The 16,868-nt window shown below is 54.9% G+C and overlaps 1 protein-coding gene across 23 annotated transcripts in view; it reads left to right on the forward strand.

Moving 5' to 3' along the window:
- Positions 1-16,868, forward strand: part of NCOR2 (nuclear receptor corepressor 2) — a 225,541-nt gene that overhangs the window by 179,906 nt on the left and 28,767 nt on the right. For all 23 annotated transcript variants that reach the window (XM_086855208.1, XM_086855219.1, XM_086855225.1 and 20 more), the window contains 5 exons: positions 1,981-2,123; positions 6,417-6,564; positions 8,972-9,527; positions 13,745-13,865; positions 14,774-15,011. In XM_086855208.1, the coding sequence (XP_086711334.1) occupies positions 1,981-2,123; positions 6,417-6,564; positions 8,972-9,527; positions 13,745-13,865; positions 14,774-15,011 (1,206 nt within the window). The remainder of the gene's footprint in view (positions 1-1,980; positions 2,124-6,416; positions 6,565-8,971; positions 9,528-13,744; positions 13,866-14,773; positions 15,012-16,868) is intronic.

Raw genomic sequence — 16,868 nt, forward strand, 5'->3', positions numbered from 1 at the left:
TGAGCAGAGGGACAGAGCTGCTTGTTTGCTTTGGACGGCAGCAGTGGGTTGTGTCAGAGGGGATGAGGTTGTGACACTGAGGACTGTCCTGTTTTCCCCTGTGGCATTCAGCAACGGCAGGGGGAGGACTCCTGCCCCACTCATTGCCTCAGGATCGGTGGCCGGATGTGATCTTTTTTAAATCATTTTTTTAAGAAGTCCCAGCCCGTCAGCAGGGTGACAGAGGTCGTGGGTTTGGCTGAGCGAGGCTGGGAGTTGCAGAGTTAAAGCTCAAACTTGTTTCTTGGCTTGCCAGGGCCTTTCTGGTGCTCAGTGCATGTGATGCCTCGTCCATGCAATTTGATAAGCCTGGTGCTGGGACGGGCAGGATACAGGCACCAGCTGGATGTTAACTCCTGCTGCGCTGGGTGCTGCTGGTTTTCTGCAGGACCTGGGAAGCAGGGAGGGGGATTTCATCTCTCTGGGGGTACAGGGTGCCATCTACTCAATGCAGCCATGCCCTCAGCCCTCACACCGTGCCCTCCCCTTGCACGGACTCACAGAACAGATCCCGGCTGCGGGCGCGTCCTTTGGGCCCGGTTGCGGGTGGCTGTGCTGAGATCAGCCCGTCCCCTGGGCTTTGCTGTTGGGCTGGCACTTTAGGGCAGGGCTGACACATGGCAGCAGCTTGGCAGGAGGCTGGCAGCAGGTCTGGGGCACAGCTGCCACATTCCCAGGCACGAACAGAGCCGTGCCAAGAGCCCCAGTGTGGGACTCGCCGTGGTCCCAAGCCCTGTGGTGTCCGAGCAGCCAGGGAGGGGCTTGGATATGGAGCCAGTGGTCAGTGCCTACTCCCAGCCACACAGGGCTCTGTGGCTGCTGGCCTCTGGGCAGAAAGTCCCCCAGCAAAGGAGAAAGATGTTGTTAGCACGTTCATTCCCTGCTGGCTTTCATCTTGAAGTTACCTTTCTGTGGCAGTGTGGTAACTCTGCACTTACAGACTCTGCATCCTGTGCCCTCACAAGGTGTAGGGAAGGACTGGGGAACTGTTGTCCCGATAGTGGCATCACATGGGCAGTGAGGAGCAAGCTGGGCTGGCAGTGTCCTGCAGGCTGGTGGCAGCTCCAGCCCCACAAGACGCCACATGAAGGACCAGCCACACAGCAAGAATAAATGCAGGCAGCGAGGTGTTACTTCCCAGAAAGCCTGGATGGTTCTTTCACAGGTCACCTCCAGGAGCCTGGGGTACCACTGCTCCCATCCCTGAGCTGTGGTTGTAACTCCTACCTCCATCTGCAGGACCAGGAGTGCCCAGATACCCCCACAGAGATGGCAAGGACACGGGGTGCTGACTGTCTCCTTCCTCCTCCTCATCCTCCTCCACCCTGCTGGGTTTGCCCCGTGTTTGAGTGGCACCATCTGGCCAGGATTGCCAGCCCTTGGCGTGATGCCTGACCTGGGAAGCTGCTTTTGCTCATGAGCCTGTGATCAGCACTAATCCCCTGGCACGCCTCTTCCCAGCCAGGGACATCACCTGGGCTTACCTGCCTGGGCTTCCCTCCCCTTCCCTAACAGGGCTGTGTGCCTTGCCACCCCTCCTGAAATCGTCACTGGGCACAGGAGGGTGGGAAGAGCCTTTGCTTCATGTTAGGGGCTGAGAGCAGCTGTCCCAAGTTCTCCTGGGCGTGCCAACACCTGCTGCAGCTGTCCCAAAGGAAAGGGAGCACCGCTCGTCCTCGTGACTGCCGAGACATGGCTGTGGGATGTATTTTATTCCAGACACCGTCAGCATAGTGCCTTTTTTCCCCTTTGGAAAGAAAAACAGGCTCTCATAGGTCATCCCCTGGCCTCGAAGCCATTCAGACAGGTGCTAGTGACCTTATTGTTCCTGTGTAGTTTGGCTGGCACGGAGGAGGTTTCCCGTCCTGTGTGGATAATGCTGCCCTTGTGTGAGTGTATCTGGTGTTAAACCTTTCTCCCCTCTGCCTCCTCCAACTGCAGGTCTCCTTGAGCATGGGCGGAACTGGTCGGCCATTGCCAGGATGGTGGGCTCCAAGACTGTGTCACAGTGCAAAAACTTCTACTTCAACTACAAGAAGAGGCAGAACTTGGACGAGATCCTACAGCAGCACAAACTGAAAATGGTGAGAGCCCTGTCCCAGCCTGCTTTGGGCACTGTGGGTATTTCCTAGCAAGTGCTTGGATGCTTCCCTCAGCCAAGGGGAGCCTTTATCATGTTGGGGGAAGCCCTGGGGACTGTGGAGTGGCAAAGGGAAAGAGCTGTCCACCCATCTGTCCCTGGGAGGTCTGGATGAGGCAGAGCTGCTGTGTGGGAGATGCCTGTGTGTCTGGAGCGTGGCTGGTACGTGGGGAGATAAGGAGCAGGAGGAGGAGCGGGGCTGTGGTTTGTTGGCCAGGATGCAAGTTCTGATGGCTGTGCAAATAGTTTGTCTCTGGTGAGATTGTGCTGTTCCACCCCTGTGAGCAGAGAGCCAGGCTGGGCTGCAGGGTCTGTGCCTTGCAGGTGCTGCAGTTACCTGCAGTAAATTGCCTTGGTTTGCCCCAAAGAAAATCAGGGATTTAGGACAACGTGATGAAAGCCTGGCTCTGAAAGAGGTTTTTTGCAGGACTGCAAGCAGATGTGCACACCTCTCCGTGCCTCAGTTTCCCCTTCAGATGGGGCTAATGCTGCTTCTTTCCTGGCATGTGGTGCAGGGTGTGAATGTAGTGGGGCTTGTTTGGTGTTCTGGAGATAGCTTGGATTGCTTAGAGACACTAAAGATTATAATTATTTCATTTGTAGAGTATCCTGGGGTTCCCAGTTTCTGGCTAATAAAATTCACATGGCTAAACCCCCAAGGGGTGCTTTGAAAATGCAAAGGACAATGTTCAATGCAGGAATCTTTCCAAGCAAGCTATTACAGCAAGAGTAAAAAGAAAGACAGGAAAACATTCAATGACTCACCCAGGAATTTAATATCCTAGTCAGTCTATAGGAATGAGAGAAAGAGAAGACATCGGCGATTCTTTTTTATTAATTCTCTATGCACAGAGACACTCCTGTGTTCCCATGTTTCACCGAATTGTTTTTAGAAACAAAGCAAACAAACTATATAAAAGACCCCCAGACCCATATAAAGGCTGGAATGAAATAATCTGTGAAATGTGCATCAAGCCCTCTGAATATAAAAAGTTACATTTGAAAGGTATCATTGTTCATTACTGGGGAGAATCTGAAATAAGATCATACAGTTTTGCTGGCAGTGGAGCCGGTGTGTATTAATTTACTCTGCTCCCTAATGTTGCAGAAATTATATCACGGAAGTGTTTTTCTGCAGAACCACATTTTTCCCTGCATCCGTCCCTCCAAGGCAGCCGCTAGACTTCTCCAGTCTAATTGCTCACTCTCACTTGCAGTTTATATCAGCATCATCATTTTATTTTTCGAGCATTGGAGGCTGTGGGATTCGGTCGTGGAGAAGAACAATGAACATTCAGCTGTTATTTATTGTACTCTATTGTTTTGTGGCAACAGCAGATGCCAGAAAGCTGAATAAAATAAAAGAACAACTGAGATTAAATTGCCATGGACCTTCCTTCCTGACTCCTAAATATAATCCCAAGCAAACCGAGCCTCCAAATCTCATCCTATAGCCAGTATCAGCCATGACCTCTGTGGAGGAAGCACATGGTGAAGCAGTGTGGCATTGCTTAGTTTTGCCATGATTATTAGTTTTGCCACAGATTATTCCCTGACCTCACCGCCACCAGCTGATCATGTGCAGGGAAGTGCAGTGGCTCTGCTTTTCCTCCTCATGCTAAATGAGAGTAAACTTTACTGGCAGATCTCATTAATTTCCCAAATGGGGCTTGTTAGTATTGTAGCCTCCTCTTCCAGGTCGGTGTGAAACCAGGATTCAGGAGGGTGCAGGTGGCTCTGAGGAGCTGTGGGGACGTGCTGGCAGCAGTGGCTGGTGTGGGATGGGAAACAGACACAGAACCAGTGGGCTGCACCCTGGGACAGGCAGCGTGTTGCTGCTGGGGCAGGGTCAGGCCACCTTGAGGCTTCACTTTATCTGCCCTGCTGTGTGTTTTGGCTTGGCCTCGCTGCTGCGCCGCTCGGATGCGTCCCAGGCACCAGCGTCACTTAGCCTTGACCTTCTGCACACTGCACTCGCTAATCTTGGCATTTAAGGAAAGCGGGGCATTGGGATACACGGTGTCCTCGGAGCTGCTCCTTCTGTTAGTGGCTGGAGATTAGGCACTGTCTTCACTGGGATCAGTCTGTGATTGTCACTTTGGTCTACTGACTGCTGGGCTTGTTTTGGCTTGTGCAGGAGAGAGGGGCCAGTCATCCCCAGGGCTGGGGGTGGTCCTGCTTGGAGACCAAGTCCTGTGGACCTCCTCTGAGAAACATTTGTTTAATTCCTTGCTTTTTTGGTTGATGCTGGCTTTGCACAGCAGAACTGCTTCAGGAGTGCAGTCTGGTGGCCTCTGCTTCTGAGGAGTGAGTGTGTCTGACTTGCCTTGGTGTTGCTGTCGGGACAGGCTGAGCCTGATGGGAGGCTCCCATGAGGGTGGCTCCGTGTTGGTAGCGGGCTTTGGAGAGGTTTAGGTTGCTGCTGCCACATCAGGTGGTGAGTGCAGGGAGAGGACATTTTTGTTGAGATGGCCCAGAAGGATATTGTGGAGGAGGAGGCGTGGAGTGACCCCTTGTGCAGGGTTCCATATCCTTGCTGTGCACAGTGTATGTCCTCGGTGGTCTTGGCTTCAAGTCAGAACACTTGAGTGGCATCAAGTCCAGTGTAATCCTCAAGAAATACCTGGCAGAAGGTAGAGAGGAGCAAGACTGCAGAAGGAGTCTGGAGTGGTAGGCGTGATAAGAAGCAAAGTGGTGGCCTTGAACACATCTCTAGATGTAGCCAGGATCTGCTGCCTGAATTTCACATAATTTTCCCTAAATACCAGCAGTGGGGTCTGCTGGGAGAGGGACCCAAGGTGCCCTTGGGCAGAACTTGCTGCTCTGCTCTGCCAGCAGCTGCCAGCCCCAGGCTCTGGCCAAGTAGGGTGCTGAGGCAGAGGCTGGTTCCCAGCTAATTCCCAGCGAGGAGCCCGCTCCTGCCCGCGGCTGAGTCACGGACCCGTGAGTAAGAGGCAGAGAAGTCTTTGCCATAGTAACGTCGGCGCTTTGTCACCGCATTAGCGTGATGGGGAACTGCTGCTTCACACAGGAACGTGCGGAGCTGAATCGCTGCCGCGGCAGAGGCGCGAACGCCGGCGGCACCGGGACACCACCGGCGGGGCTGGGATGGGGCAAGGGAACCACAGGGCCTGGCGTTCCTCCCGCTGCCTCTCCGCGCCTGCACAGAGCCCGTTCTCAAGTGCCTCTTTTCCCTCTCTCCTGCCCAGTTTGATAAAAATAGATTTTGAGCAAGCAGCGTTTCCAAGCAAAAAGCAGTTGTATTTGTTTGTTTTATCTGGAAGTTTTCTAAAGGATTGAAAAGTTGGGGGTGGGGGAAGGGGGGGACCAGCTCTTCCCAGCACAGAGATCCAGCAGCAAAGTTAACGTTTCCACCACGGCTTTATCTTTTCATCCATGTAAATAAACGTCCTACACACGTCACTCTTGTGGGGTTTGCAGGGAGAGCCGGAGATGATGAGCCTGTTCCTACTGGTAATATTTACTCAAGCAACAAGAGCAGGAAACAATAGCAAAGCCGAGACTTTTCCTTTAGGTCTGCAGGGGGGAGCAGCTGTCCACACCCTCGTGGCTGTGGCACGTGCTCCAGCCAGGGAGGCTGGGGCTGTCTCAGGGCAAGCCAGGACACCTTTGGGATGCTGTGCTGCACCAAGATTGCCCACTCTCCACCGGTGACAGCTGCCCTGGCATGGGAGTCAAAGTTCTTTGGCAGCACCTGCCAAAGGGGTCATGAAAGCAGGTGGATGAAAATGTTGGCTGGGCTGTATCTGGGGCATCAGCTTCGTTATCTGCAGATAAGCGTCAAGTCACGGCCATGCGTGTTTGTGTAGCTGGAGGTAGAGCCTGGAAATGCGCAGAGGACCAAAACACGTCACACGCGTGTCATGAGCAGACGTGTGACCCCTGGGCTCTTGCCAGCCCTGCACCGGGGACCTCTGTGTGCTTGTCCCTGGTCCATGTAGCCGTGCCATTCTTCCCCCAAAGGCTCACTGCTGGCTGAGGCTGGAGCTCCCTGTGGAGCCAGGCTGGCCATTGCAGAGCAGTCACAAGTCTTTGGCCAGCTGGCACCACGCTGCCAGGCTTTCAACCAGGGAGTCTGGTCCCAAAGCCTGGTGCTCAGAGGGTTTACCCAGGGCAGGGGGTCCCTGGCAGTGTGACCTTTGGGTAGGATCAGTGCTCTCTTCTCCCCTGTAACTCCCTGTAGGCTTTGCCTCTCACCATTCTTCCTCTTCTTCAGGAGAAAGAAAGGAACGCCAAGAGGAAGAAGAAAAAAGGCGCCGCTGTTCAGAACGAAGAAGCCGCCTTCCCTCCTGCGGCTGAGGACGAGGAGATGGAGGTGTCGGGGACGAGCGGCAACGAGGAGGAGATGGCGGAGGAGGCGGAAGGTGAGGCAGGTGGGGGCTGTGGCAGGGAACGTGCTCAGCTCTGCTGGCTTTGCTGCCCGGCTGCGGCACAGGCACCGCGCACGGCCTCTCCGGGGCTGCAGATGTCAGCGCTCACAAGGGGTCTGTCACCCCAAACTCTGAGGTGACGGTGTCTCACAGCACTCGTGGCGTTTTGGTTGCCTCTGGATTTCACGCTTGCAAGGAGTGCCCTGGATCACTGCCCTCCTCCCGTGTCTGTCTGGACGGATGGCTATTTTGGGAGCCCTTTGGTTTCTGATTTCCGTCAGTGCGCTTTCCAAGAGTGCACAGCTTCCCAGGGCCTCTTGTAAATCACATTTCTTGGTGTTTTGCTCCACAGGAGGGTCCCTGCATGCTCTTAGCCACCACTGTGGGCTCTCATGGAGCTTATCATGGGCTCAAGGAGAGAGAACCCACCAAGGTCTGTGTGTGCCTGTCCCCATCCCATCAGGGCACTGCCTCTTTCCGGGGCAGTGGAGTTCCTGGAGCCCAGCACTGGAGCAAAGGCAGGGAAATCTGTGGTCTCCCACCAGCAAGGCTGCTGATGCACCTTGGTGGGGCTTTTCCTCCTTCTTTCCCTTTTAAGGCATCGTTTTTCTCCCTCCCAGCCATACCAAAGAAAGGAAACAACTTGAAAGTGACAATTTTCAGCTATTTATCGCTTAGAAAGCGCAGCAGTTTGGAGTTCAGAGAAAATGTGCACAATTTTCCAACAATGCCCATTTGACTTCTGTCAAAGTAATTTAATAACTTAACCAGCACTCTGGCACCACACTGGTTCCTGGCCTTAGCACCCAGGTTAATGGGACTTGAAATGGGAAATCTTTTCAAATTGTCCTTGTGAGTGACTCATTACAAGGCAGATTCCAGGTAAATCTTTGTGCAAGGTGATACGTGACTCACAGGAGCAAAGTAAAAGGTAGTTACTGCTCTTTGCAAGAGTGCCTGAGAGGAAACAACATGATTTTGAGATTAGAGACGGATCTCTTGACGTGCTTCTGAGCCTTACTCTTCAAGCATCGGCTCTTGTTCTGCTGCTGGGGTGTCCTACAGAGTTGTGGAACAGCCATGAGCAGGGGGATGAAATGTGACGGGCAGTAAAGTGCCAGGGTGGTGTTATGCAGGAGATGGGTGCTGGCTCCAGGGTGACATTTGGGGATGCTCAGACAATACCTTGCAGTTTCAGGGGCCATGTGGTCAATCCAGGGACAGGGGGAAGGACTCAGTGTGGGAATTACAGTGTAGACTATGAATTCAGCATCTGGAGGGAATGCAAGGAAGTCTAGAGCCTGGATGAACTTGGGATGAGCCTCTGTTGGATGTCTCAGCATGGCATTCAGAGTAGCATCAAGTGGCAGTCGGGAAGAGTTTTGCCAAACATTGTGAGCCTTGTCCTGGCTCACCTCATTTCTTGTTAGCAAGAGTGGATAAGACTGAGATTCCTGATGAGTGTGGTACGATTGCACTCTGAGGACAGGTGGATGAGCCCTGATGTACAGCTCTTAGGACACAGTCCCTCTGTGGCACTCCTCTCACCAGCGTTTGCAAGCTGGCTCAGCACCTGTGCAGAGAGGCAAGTCAAGGAATGCTTGTGAGGAAGCCTTTGGGGCATGAGCGTGAGAGCCCTGCCTGGTAGGGACACGCTGGGATGGGACTGTGGAAATCTCCTGGTGTTCCTGGCCCTGGCCATGTTTGTCCGGCAGAGGCTTGGAGGGAGTGATCCTCTCCCCAGCTGTAGAAACAATCTCTTGGCAGCACCTAACTCTGAGCAGTGCATGGACGCTTCCAGCTCACATCAAGCCACTGGTGGCAGGCCTGGGAATGATCCTTCCCTTGTGATAATGAACCTGTCCTGCAGCAGTGCCAGCACTTCCCTTTCGCTGACCCTGACCTCCTTTCTTCTGCCACTGGTGGCTTAAATAACAGCAAACACATGTAGTGTTTTGGGATGATCCCAGCTGCTCCAGGGGTGGCAGAGCCAGGGACATAGGCGACGTAAGTGAGGTGCCTGGTCTGGGGCAGCTGATCATGTGCCATGGGTTAAAGGGTGAGAATGGAGCAGATCTTGTCCTGACAGACCAGCCAGGGTTTTCCCTTAAAATCCAGCTTCCCAGTCACTCAGTCTCCAGGCTTTTGGGCTTTTGGGCGTGTGATTTTGTGTTTGGCTGGGGGTTAACAGGCGCGCTGGGCAAGCAGAGAGGCCCCCAGAGCAGCCCTTTGTTTAGCAGGCTCTGGATCTGGGGATCCCAGCACAGTTCTCCCAGCCCCGGGATCATCTCCCCCTCAGAGGAACGAGGGCGTTCTCTTCCCAAGGGAGGGGGTGGAGGCAGCGATATGGGAAGCAAGAATCTCAGGCTGATCCTTATTTTTATTTCTTCCCTTTTCTCAGCTGCAGTAAATAACAGCTCCGACACCGAGAGCATTCCCTCGCCGAGGCCCGAAGCCAAAGAAGGAGGCGAAAACGGGGCCAAGGCACCACCCGGGCCGGGAGGTGACGCCGGCACGGAACCGGCAGTCAAGTGGGAAGAGGCTCCGACACCCCCCGACGCTCCCCCTGCTGCCCCCGCCAACCCCGCTCCTGCTGCCAGCCCCCCGCCGGAGACGGCTCCCGAGGCACCCAGCGCCGAGGAGAAGGTGCCGGAGGACCTGGTGGTGGACGTGGTGAAAACGGAGGAGCCGGAGGAGAAGGTGAGCGAGGAGCCCTGCAAGAGCGAGGTGAAGAAGGAGGAGAGCGAAGAGAGCCAGGAGAAGGACAAGGGGAATGACAAGAAGGTGGAAAGCGGCGTCAGCAGCGCAGGGACGGCGGGGCCGGAGGGGACACCCAAGGCCGAGAAGAAGGAGAGCCATAAGGGCAGTAAAGGCCCCGGGGTGAACCCCGACAGCGACTCCAGCGCGACCTGCAGCGCAGACGAGATGGATGAGCAGGATGCTGTGGACAAGAGCAGGTAGGAGCAGGGGGACAAGGGCGTGACCCGAGGGCCTGATGAGCTTTTCCATTGTGTGTCACGGTGCCCATGGGTGCCTTTGTGAGCTCCTCCTTGGGAATATCACTGCTCAGGCGCACCCACAGGCTGAGGGACTTCCCAGCTGTGTCCCCGTGTGCCCCCAGCCCTTTGGCCGTTGCTTCCAAAGGGGCTGTGACACAACAAGCAGCGTGATGTCCCAACGTACGGGTGCTTCTGGGACACGGCCGTGGGCAGATGTTGGTGCCACTGCATCTGCTGGTGGCAGCTGCCCATGTGGGTGACGCAATGGAGCGGGATGTGCTCTCAGGGACAGTGGCATTGTGCTGGTTTGCCAGCATCCGGGGTTGGGAACGGTTTCCGTCTGAATTGGCATTGGCAGGAGAAAAGTCATGTCAGGGATGTGTTTCCGCTGCAAGAGGGGGAGAGTTGCTCCTTTGGCAGAGATGTTGCTCAGATCTCTAGGGGCAAATTATCCATCCTGGCAGTAAAGGCAGGAGAATGTGGTCTGTGTGAGATTTCCTGCCATGCCAGTGGGTCTTCACCTGAGCCTCTGCGGTCCCAAGCCCTCCACCCACCCCTAGGCCTGGCAGCCAAGAGCGCCTCAGACCCTTCACAGATGGCTCTTGGGACAGGGAGGAGAAACAGTGGCCTCCTCCTTGGAGAGACATCTTGCTTCCCTCCCAGCTTCTCCCACAGGGCCCTCCCCACCCAAGAGCCTGACAGATGGAGAGAGGTTTTTCCCTTTTTCAAGAATACATATGAATACACACATCTTTGTAGCACTGAGTTTAGTGCTGGCTCCTGGGCCAGGTAGGACTCCTTTGTACACCCTGCTGTTGTATGTAGGGGCAGCAGTCCCTTCTTGGCTCAGAGCTGGGCAGGGACTGAAGGCTGGCATCCCACGTCCTGCATCCAGTGCCGTGCAAGCCTTCTGTGGGCTCTTGTGTGGAGCGCTGTGGCTGGGGTTATTGAAAAAGCAACTCAGCAAAGTGGTGGGATGAAGTCAGAGGGAGATGTTGTGCATCCCACCACTCCAAATGGCCTCTGTGCTTCCCCTGTGATCGATGCAGGAGCCAGTGGAGGAGCGCTGCTGGTGTGGGAGCATCCTCTGGGGTGCAGCCCCTCGCTGCCAAGTAGCTGGAACAGTGCTGGCGGTGCCAAGGGGTGGCGTGGGTGCCGCTGGCCCCGGCCCCGTGGCTGAGGCCTCTTGGCTGCAGTGCTCCTCTCCAGCAATGGCCAGAGTCCAGCACCACCCCTCCCCACCCTCCCCTGCTTCCCAGACAGGAGAAAATCTCCCAGTAAGGGAGAGTGAGGCCAGCAGGGCTGTCCTCCTCCAGTTTAACATTAACCCGACCGAAAGCAGGGCAGCAGCGGCTTGTACCGACTCCTCAGCAGCAGAGGAGCAAGTCGTCTTGGGAACGACTTTTCCATCGCGGCTCCTCGCTGAGTCAGCGCCTATCTCGCTTGTCAAACAGTTACCAGCTTCCAGGAATATTAAACATTAAACAGGCGTCCCGCAGCTCCCGGGCCACTCCTCTTACCCGCTGTGGCGATGAGGCGCGGGCGATGGCAGAGCCTGCTGGCATGGGAAGGCTGCAGCTGACGCTGGCATCGGGCGCTTCCCAGCCCAGAAGCACCCACGGGGTTGATCCTCAGCTGGCTCGGAGCTTTTGGCGGCGCCGCGCTCCCGGTGGGGACTCGGTGCCCTTCCCAGCTGTAGCTTTGCTGCCTTGCCTCCCCTGTGGGCCGAGGGCTGCCGGCCCGCGGGCGTTGGCGCAGCCCCGCTGCCGCAGCGTGACTCGCGCTGAGCGGGACCGGGCTGCCGCGATGCCGCGTGAGCCGCCCCGTCACCGCATCACCCGATGCTCGCCCACCCACCCAGCGCCAGCGGGGCGTGGGTGCTCTTCCCTGAGCTTGTGAAAGCATCAAGCTGTCCCCGGCATCTCCCAGAAGAGGACAGAGGGTGGCTGGGGTGTCCCCGTGGTGAGAAAGGAAAGGGTTCACAGTAGGGGCAGCCTTTTTTTGGTCCTCCTGCAGTTCACGCTAGCAAAGACATGTCCAGGATTGAGGAGGCACAGCCTTAACTCATCCAAGCTGAAGGAGGCAGCTGGTTGTCTGTGGATCCATGCAGCGAGTGCTGCAGGAGGGCTGCTGCAAGCACAGCCAAGATGTGGTTCAGCAGGAGGTCACGCCAGATGGGGACAAGTGAGGGAGGCCACACGCAGCTACCGCTGCCGACCTGCAGCATGGTGAGGAGACACCTGCACCGACCAGCTCAGTGCTGCACGTCCCATTGCTGGCTCAGCTCGGAGTGCAGGGACTCTGCCAGGCCAGGGCAGTGTTGGAGCCGTGTCTCTGGCTTGGGGGAGCCCATTGTGGGGGTCTGGTAGCCACTGCCTTCACACAGCTACTGTGCAATCGTGTTTGGCTGGGTTGTGTATCAGTGTGTTGGATCATCTGGAAGTTAAATTAGTCCCCATCCGTCTCCGTGGCAGACGGAGAAAGAGTACAGGAAATGCAGTGTCATGGTCATCCCCAAAGCTTTGTGCCTGGGAGGGCACATTTCCACAGTGCTGAGGCTCAGCTGTGACCCCTTCCTGCTCTCTCTTCCCATCCTTCCCAATGCCATCAGCCATCTTAAGGCACTGGTCCTTGGGTTTGGGAGGTGCTGGGTTGGCAGCAGGTGGATAAGAGACACCAAGAATTGTTCATATGGTGATTTCCAGAGCAAAGCACCCAACAGACATCCCATTGTCTGGCGCAAGATCTGCTGGGAGGGACGTAAGTAATTAGGCAATTTGCATATTGATGAATTTAATACTGACTTTGGCTTCCGAAGCATCAGGATCCTGGAGGGCTTCAGGAAACCTGAAGATCTTGAGGGTGCTTAAAGGGACTTTAAGGGTGCTTAAATGTACCTCTTCAAGCACCACTGAGTGCACGAAGCAGCTGCTGGGGTGGCAGTTCCACAGCTCAGCGTGAAGGTCTCAGGGACAAGTGCTGGGTGCCCTTGTCCCCAGCCCTGTGTCTCAGCAGATTTTGAGGCATTACACCCTTCCAGGAGTGTGGCTTCACAGCACCCATGTGGCTGCACAGGCCGACATCATTGGGATTATTTAGGGAAGAGTTCAAATTTGCTGTCCTGTGGCTGGTTTGCCCTGGGTGCCTAACCCTGGTCTCAGTGTGGATGTGGGTCCCTTCCCCTCTGATGCCAGGCCCTGTGCAGGGTGAGGGCTGGGGCAGTCCCAGCACCATCATGAGTTTATTCCCCGCACATGGCCCCGCCACGCTTGTTTATTCATCCAAGGGTGAGCATGGAATGACCTTGAAATTTATAGGCTGAAGAGAGCACTGAAATAACAGCTAAAATAAACAAATCAAGCTGTAAAGCTTGAAAACTATGAACTGGCTTCAACAAATTGGAGTCAGGAGGGAGAGAAAGCAGAGATGGCCTGGACAGATGTGGTCCCTGAGGTCTCAGCATAAGCTCAGGAGCTGGACACGCTGAGGGTTTGACCCATGGGCTTTGCCTCCATCCCACCCCGTTTTGGTGGCACCGTGGGGATGTTCCCCACGTTTGCACAGGCTGGCTGTGTCTGCCAGGCAGTTTAAACAGCCAAGGGGAAGAGCAAGTGGCGAGGGTGCAGGGCTGCACAGCTGCTGGGCTGCTGAGTACCAAATCTCATCCAAATCCAGCCTCTAGTCTTCCAAGTGACCCAGGGGCCTGAGTTGTCTGCACATGGTGGCTTGGCCTGGCTTTAGCACCTTGATAAAAGACAGTCCTTGAAGAAGAGCATAAAGCTGATCCCCAGCCCTGGGTGAGCCCTACGTGTGAGCTCTGGAGGGTAGCATGATGCCCAAATGAAGTCTGAACTGGTCCTCTCCCTCCATTACACCCAGCTCTGGAGTCCATTTTTCCTCAGGCTTATTCTGGACAGCAGCAGATTTGCTAGAAATAGCATGGGGATGAGGAAAAGTAGGCTCAAGAGTCACTTGAGCCGGACATAAGGGTCTTCTTTAAACATGTAGTCCCACGGGGGTTGTCTTTGAGCCCAGATTCCCAGCAGCGGTCAACACACTCCTCTCTGATGCAGAGGATGTCCTCTGGCTTTGGCAGCACAAACCAGGGATGCAGGGTGTGGGGGAGCCCTGGGCCATGGAGCCTGTCAGTGGCTGACGCTGTGTTTTGGTTCCAGGTTGCTGTCCCCCCGGCCCAGCCTGCTCAACACCGCCAGCGACGCCAGGCTCAACTCCTCGCCACAGAAGCCGCTGGACCTGAAGCAGCTGAAGCAGAGAGCTGCTGCCATCCCTCCCATTGTGAGTACCCTGCTGGAGAGGGCTGGGACTGGGAGCACAGCCTGTGCCTCGTGCACGCTCTCCCCCTGGGCTCCGTGGTGTGAGTCAGGATTGCAGGGATGTGCTCATCCCTGGGGATGGCCTCTGCTCCTCAGAGAGCTGTGCCTGGGCGGTGCGAGCCTCCGGCCAGGCAAGGTGCTCCCTGTGCAGAGCGTGTTCCCAGCTGCTGGAGCAGCTCTGCCAGCAGCATTTGGATGTCTCTTGAGCTCTTTTATCAGAAAATCGTGGGAGGTCTGGACAGAAAAAGCTTCTCACTGCCACATGACTGCTGCCTCCCATTGCTTTAAAAAGAAAGAGTGCACCTTCCCAGCCCTGCACTTCATCTCGTGCTTGAAGGATATCACCTTCCTCACACAGGAGCTTTGCTTGGTCCCCCTTTTCGACCACCCAGTAGCCATGTATTGAAAGTACTGATGTAGTGACTTGGGCTGTGAGGAGAAGCATCCTGGTGTCTCCAGGGTCAGCACTGGAGGAGCAGCGACACAGGGTGGGCAGGGAGCAAATCCCTGCTTTGGGGTTTGCATGCTCAGGGAGGATCCATTCCTGATGCTCTTCCAGTTTCACATACTGCAGCTTAAGATGTGGCTGCTGTAATGTAACTTCTGGCAAAAGCTACAAGCACGTAGCTGTAGATTAGAGGTTTTGGACAAGTCTGACTCTTTCCTGTAGTATCACCAGCACAGGTACTCCTTGTCATGGGCGTTTTTAATCTCCTGTGGCTAGTGAGCTTTGAAGCCCTGTTTGGTCTCTGCTAAGACTTGCCATGATAGTGTGGGACAGGGGCTTCTCATAACTCCTGATGTCCTCAAGATTGTCACGGTTGCCAGCAGCACGTGAGGAGTGTCACCAATTCTTTTACTGCTTTGCAGATTTCCGAAGGTTTCCCAGAGGGGGTGTTGCAGAGCGGAAGCGCGAAGCCTCAGGTGCCTCCCCACGCCTTGGCTCTCTACCAGCAGCAGATCACAAAAGCCCACGAGTCTGCCCGCGAGGACATGCCCCCCAGCAAGCTCTCACAGTCCCAGCAGCAGCAGGCTGAGAAGGAGCAGCAGCAGCCCAGCAGCAGTCCCAGGGGGAAGAGCCGGAGCCCCAGTGTTGGTGAAAAGGAAGGTAGGGCTGCGTTTGTCCGGGCTGTGCAGCTGTACGCAGCCAGCAGCTTTCCCCCTCTTAGGTGAAAGCTTGTTTCGACCCCTGAAAGCTCTGTAATAGCATCTTGAGGCAGGACGAGAGAGGCAGGACTAATTTCCCATGTTCATTAGGCAGTACATGATGTCTCGTTGAGCCCACAGCAAACACCGGGCAGTGTGGAGCGCTGAGGAGGTGAAGATTGCCTTTATTAGCGTCTGCCATTCACCAGAGAGCAGAGGGGCCTGGAGGCATGCCAAGGCTCTGGGTACAATGGCTCTTTTCTACCTTGCTGGCTTTCTATAAAGAATGCTTTTAATGCACAGTGGGGACCATTATTTCATTTAAAATCAATGCTAATACTGTGACTCGGAGTCCAAAGGTTCCTGTAAAGATTCCCAGTGCTTTCTCCCCGGAATAGCTCTGATGTGGTTTGGCTGCCTAATGAGCAATTCAGAGGTTCCCACCATAGAGCATCTGAAACATTATTAGCTTGAGCACCTGGGGATCAAGGTTAAGGAGAGACGGGAAGTCCTGATGAGACCATCCTCTAAATGTGTTTTTAATCTGAGTGTTAGAGTCTGTTCCAGTTCAGAGTGTGTCCCTGCCCCCCATAGCCAGCCTGTGGCTCGGTTGAGGAAGATGAGAGGCTTTCACCAATGGCACAGTCAGGAGCAGGGAAGTTGGGCTTGGGTGGGTACAATGTCCACCAGTGCTGGATCCTGAGCAGGAATGGGTGCAGCTGCAAAAATCACCTACTTGTGCATGGAAGAGGAGGGTGGATAAGACTGAACTGAGGAGGCACTGGACTTGGGCTGTGATCTTTGCTGGAAAATCACTGCACTAGTTCACCCTCCAGCAGCCAGGATTGTAGCAGCCTGCTCTGCAGTGTCCAGGCCAGGTAGTTATTCCTCAATCTGTCACGTCCCTCTGGACAGAAGGATGTGCTCACAAAAAGAGTCGGTTGCTGGCACTTGGCCACCACAATTTTTTCAAACAATAAATAGCACCACGTGTGCATCACACCTGAATGTTTTGCATATAAGCAAGGAAGGTGACTGCTCACCTTGCAAGAAAGGGAGTTTCCCCTAAGCTGAGGCGTTGCCACCCGTGAAGTCCCATTTCCAGTTGATCTTATCCTGCTGTGCTCCTGTTTGCTGCCCAGGTGGAACAGTTCCCCTCCAGCTCTTCCCCCACCAGTGGCAGGTAATCAGGTTTGATCTCCTGTGCTGTAATCCTGTGCAGATCTGATGCTGCACTGCTCAGCTTCCTTGTGAGCTGGGTGCCACAGGCAGCACGCCAGCCCGGAGCTCTGCATCACCCATGTCCCAGTGCTGCAGCTCCAGCTTCCTCCTGGCTACAGGAGGGTGAAGAGGTGAGGCAGGTTAGTGGGTATGAGGTACAAGGCAGGGTTTAGGGGTTGAAGTCACCCACTCCACTCTGTGGTCTGTTGGCACCATTTTCAAGTACAAGGATCTGTTATCCAGGTGGATCTTTTGTTGCTTTGTTCTCTGCAAAGCACTAATGATATGAAGCACTTTATTCTCTCCTCTGTACAGCTCTGAATCTTTCATGTTAATGAAAGTAATTATGCCTCCCTATATCCCTGCAAACATCTCAGCAGGTCTTGGGCTCCAGCTGTGTGCTCTCCAAGCCCTGTGTGGATGTGCATCTGTGCTGGGTGCCACAGTGGGGCTGGAATGCATGTGGACTCTAGGGAGATACAGGCTAGTCTCCCCTGTTCATGATGGGAATGCATCTCTCTTTTGAAAAGCAGCAGGTTTGTAATGAGTTACATCAAGGGGAGAAATGAACTCCCCCAAAGCCCTGGTTTCAGTACAA

Source organism: Cyanistes caeruleus, chromosome 18, assembly GCF_971803275.1.
Source record: "Cyanistes caeruleus chromosome 18, bCyaCae1.hap1.1, whole genome shotgun sequence".
In the NCBI taxonomy this organism is placed as follows: domain Eukaryota; kingdom Metazoa; phylum Chordata; class Aves; order Passeriformes; family Paridae; genus Cyanistes; species Cyanistes caeruleus.